This window comes from Vidua chalybeata, chromosome 4 (assembly GCF_026979565.1).
Source record: "Vidua chalybeata isolate OUT-0048 chromosome 4, bVidCha1 merged haplotype, whole genome shotgun sequence".
In the NCBI taxonomy this organism is placed as follows: domain Eukaryota; kingdom Metazoa; phylum Chordata; class Aves; order Passeriformes; family Viduidae; genus Vidua; species Vidua chalybeata.
In genome coordinates this window covers 9,197,993-9,201,944 of record NC_071533.1, presented here as the reverse complement: position 1 = coordinate 9,201,944, position 3,952 = coordinate 9,197,993, and the positions used below count along the sequence as shown (strand labels likewise).

General features: G+C 48.4%; 1 protein-coding gene across 2 annotated transcripts; it reads right to left on the bottom strand.

Annotated features, from left to right (window-relative positions):
* Positions 1-302: 302 nt before the first annotated feature.
* On the bottom strand, positions 303-3,580 carry LOC128786998 (placenta-specific gene 8 protein-like). 2 transcript variants are annotated; one of them, XM_053940823.1, is made up of 5 exons: positions 3,500-3,580; positions 1,732-1,860; positions 1,458-1,582; positions 717-820; positions 303-456 (listed from the first exon to the last, which is right to left on the bottom strand). In XM_053940823.1, coding segments are annotated over exons 2-5 (345 nt in total). In that variant the 5' UTR covers positions 1,847-1,860; positions 3,500-3,580; the 3' UTR covers positions 303-455. The 2 variants fall into 2 exon arrangements, with proteins under 2 accessions (XP_053796798.1, XP_053796797.1); XM_053940822.1 differs by lacking the exon at positions 303-456 and having other exon boundaries at positions 713-820.
* Positions 3,581-3,952: the final 372 nt, after the last annotated feature.

Genomic DNA, 3,952 nt, shown 5'->3' with positions numbered 1-3,952 from the left:
GGGCTCACAGCCCGGTGCAGACAGATGGGCTGTGTAATGCTATACACAATTTGTACCTGGAGAGGACACAGATAACCTACAACCCAGTCAGGTGGCTGTCCAGGGCTGTTGGTCAGTGACACCTTTCTGAATTAGGGGCTCCATGGCACCAGCTCACCTCGGTGTTGAAGAGATATGGACCCTGAGCATTAATTCCTCTGCACCTGCAATAAAAAACCTGGCTGAGTCATGGGTTATCTGTGTTATCTGGAGCAGGAGAGGATGGGTGCTCTCAGGTGGTACAAGAGTGACATACACAGAGGTAGGAAGACAAACTCAAAACTTTATTTCTGCAGTTAAGTAGGGAAAAATCAAATGCAATCAAGGCAAGCTCCACATGGTGCATTTTCCCAACAGTCAGAGCAGCGGTGACTCCTGCTTGCAGCAGCTCCAAGAATGCAGCGAGGATGGCAGCATCTGCAACAGGATGGAAGAGGAATGTCGGGACTGAGTTGTGCCTCACCACACTCTGTGTATCACCCCAGTCCTCCCCCCTCCACAAGGTCCCCAGCAACATTTTGCTTCAGGACAGGTCACTCTGGTCAACTGTCCGTGGCCATTTCCCCACTGCAGCAAACTTGGTCCGGTGTCAAGATGTTGGCAGGAGAGGCTCTGGGAAGTCGCCTGGCTGCGTGTGATGGCAGTTTTATGGACCAGCACCAGCACCCCTTGCTTACCAGAATATGCCAAGTTCCCTCCTGCGGTTGATGTCTCTCTTCATTTGGCAAACAGAGCACATGGTGCACCACATGGTGACACAGTAGTCAGAGCAAATGGACCCCTGTTGGGGAGAAACTGGTTGGGGACAGAGGCTTCCCAGAGACCACCTTCCAGCCAAAAAAATGTTAATCACATTCCAGGTCAAGTACTCTTTTTTTCTCAGCAGGCTGCAGCATCCTGAGTAGAAAACACTGAAACCCTGGGCTGGCAAACCCCAGGCACCACAGAAAGGAAGGAAGGAGCTCTTTGTGCAGACTGCAGATAGCTACTTAACTTTTGACTTCTGAGGTTCAGACTGGGAAGAAAAATGCTCACAGGAACAGACAATGTGGGCAAAGTGAACTTCAGATCCTATGGTTTGCCCTTGGGATGCCAGCACTTCTCTGCAGTTTCTTCCTCTGCAGGAAGAAACACCCTCACGTATGCACTGTCCACCTTTCTCCCAAACCTGATTATGGATCTTTATCCGTGTAACCAGCTTCACCTAGTCTTTACTCAGCCCACAGTTATCTCAAGTCTTCCCCATCTTTCAAAGCTCAAAGAAGGAAGCAGCAGCTGAGGTGGATACGAATGGGAAAAAAAGGGGAAGTGAAATAACTGTTGTCCTGAGCCCCTCCCTTAAGTGCAGAGAGAGGAGCCTTGGGGGCACCCTGTCTTTCAGGCTCACAGCAGGGTGAGGGGGTAGGCTCAGCACTGACCGGGATATTGTATCTGGTGCGGTACAGGGTCCTCATGGCCACGCTGGTCCCACACAGGCAGCACTCGTTCATGTCCCCAGCCACTTGGCATGCCAGGCAGGGGAAGCAGAACATCCCACAGCAGCCTGGCACGGGAAGAAACACAGCACTGGCTGAGGCTCTGCCTGCCCGCCTGGAAGCACTGGAGCAGCTGGGAGAGCCAGGTTGTCTGGCTGCACAGTGGCATCACTGAGCCAAGCAGCAGGGGCAAGGAAAGTGTGTCCAAGGCACTCACAGACACCAAAGTCAGAGCAGCAGTCCATCAGGCCTGTCTGCCACGTGCATCTTGAGACAGAGGACATGGCCCCGCCGTACTGCGGCTGGATCGTCACAACGGTTGGGACAGCCATTCCCAGGTCCTCTTCTGAAAGAGACAGGAAACAGGACAGTCAGTGAAAAAACTGACTATAGGTCAGAACTGAACCTCCAACCAAACCGGTGGCTAACACCCTTCAGCAGGCCACCTTTTGCCCAGCTCCCCAGCTGCCACTGGAGGTGATAGAGCATAACCATATCTTGCTTGCATTTCTATCTGTTCAAGGTTTTCGTGTTATCTGCCATTGTATCCAGCCTTCAAAACAGCATCAGGCCGTTGATGTTCCCCACTCCACTCCATAAAGGCTTTGCTAGTGCTTAGATATGGCTCATTCTCCTTGTGCTGAGCTGGACTGGGCAGTGAACCCAGGCTAAAGGGAGTGACTTGGGCATTCTGGTTGTTGAACTTGGCATATTTTACACAAGATGGCTTTATCACGGGCACAGGGCATGTGGGAAGCACCTGTGGACTCATTTCCTCATAACAAAGCCAGACTGCACACAAGAGAGCACAAGAGAGATAGTATAGAAAACTGGTATCTCTGGTTTCTTGACTTAGGGAGCCAGAAAGGGAGAAAATCAATGTCCAAAGTCTGAAACAATCTCCTTGCCTTTCTGTGGTTAAGCAAGCAAGTAAACCTTGAAAACCAGTAAGCCTCAGGTTTAAAATAATAATAATGATGATGATGATAATAGTAAGAATAGCAACAAGAAAAATTCCTTTCTGCTTCTAATTCCCTAGCCAAGTAAAAAAGCACAAAGTATTTCTAGGTAACAATTCTAAGAAAGTTTGGGCTTGGGGGAGGTTCTCTGAGATAAGACAAACTGCCTGCTCACATTTGTTGAGCCTTCTTTTCTGTAAATTGGGTTGGTTTATTTTATATCTTAGAAACAGCAGTTCATCAAAGGCAGACCCACCCTACTGAGTGGTCAGCCTCCTCCTGCTCCTCCCCTTCCTCCTCCTCCTCCTCTTTCTCTTGCTTCTGAGCTCAGAAGCCAGAATAGAAACTTAAATGAAGGAGTGATTCTGGGGGAGGGGAAGCACCTTCTTTCTCCATCCTTTGGAGTAACGTGTGATTCTCCAAAAATCCCACTCCTAGCTTCAGCTGGCAGCACACACCAGCCTGCAAGCCTGGCAGAAGTGCAGTTGGAGATGGTATCAGGTGTGTGTCCACAGGGAAGTGCAATGCCTCTGCCTATCCACAGCTTCCCTCTGCCTGCCAACAGCAGTGCCACCCACAAAAGTATTATTCACCTATTTTCTCCTCTCCTAGCTGCAAACAATAATGAAGAGTTTGAAGCATAGCTGCTCTTGCCACCAGCAGCACACCCCACTGAAGGGACAAGCAAGCACACAGAGAGACCAGGTATCAAAAGCCATCAATATCCAAGCTTCTGGTAGGGTAGCTCAGTTTAAACAGAGAGTAAAGTGCCAGTCAGATTCCTTCAACACATTTATACAATTGTGTTAGCATCCAAAAGCAGTAAGAAAAGGTAAACTCTCCATAATCCAGCTTTTGCGCAAAAGCCCCCCCCCCACTTCCCCAAGTAGGATTTGCCAGATAGTTTGATTTATATTTTGTGCTAAGCAGGAAAAGAAAAAAAAAAAAATCCCTACTTTGACATTATTATCCCACTCTTCCCAGGCTAACAAGTTACTAATATTTCCATGCTTTTAGAGAACTAACCTGGTGAGCAGCCTTGGTCAGTGCAGACTTCCTCTCCCTGCACAAAGAGGCTCTGGCAAAGATGAAACGAAACTTACTCCCTCGGATGTTCTTATTGGCAGCCAGCAGTAAAAAACGTACAATGGGTGGGAGGTAACTTGAAGGGGGAGGTCAGGAGCTGCGCCCTGTCCTTACAACTGCAGGCTTTACACGTGCAGAACACAGTCACTTATTTTTCCTTTTCCCAGGATTAGTTTTGTTTTTTTTTTTTTAATGTTTGCATGTTTATTGTCTTATTCCCTTAACTTTGCCCACATGTTGTTGCTGCTCAGGGAAGAGCAGCTCTGAACAATGTACTTTCATCAGGACAGACATTTAGGTTTTCATTTCTTAGAAAATATATCTCACATGGGGAGGATTTCCATATTAATTAGGCTGATTCCCTAAGTGCTTGTCACAGGCCATGTAGCCCAG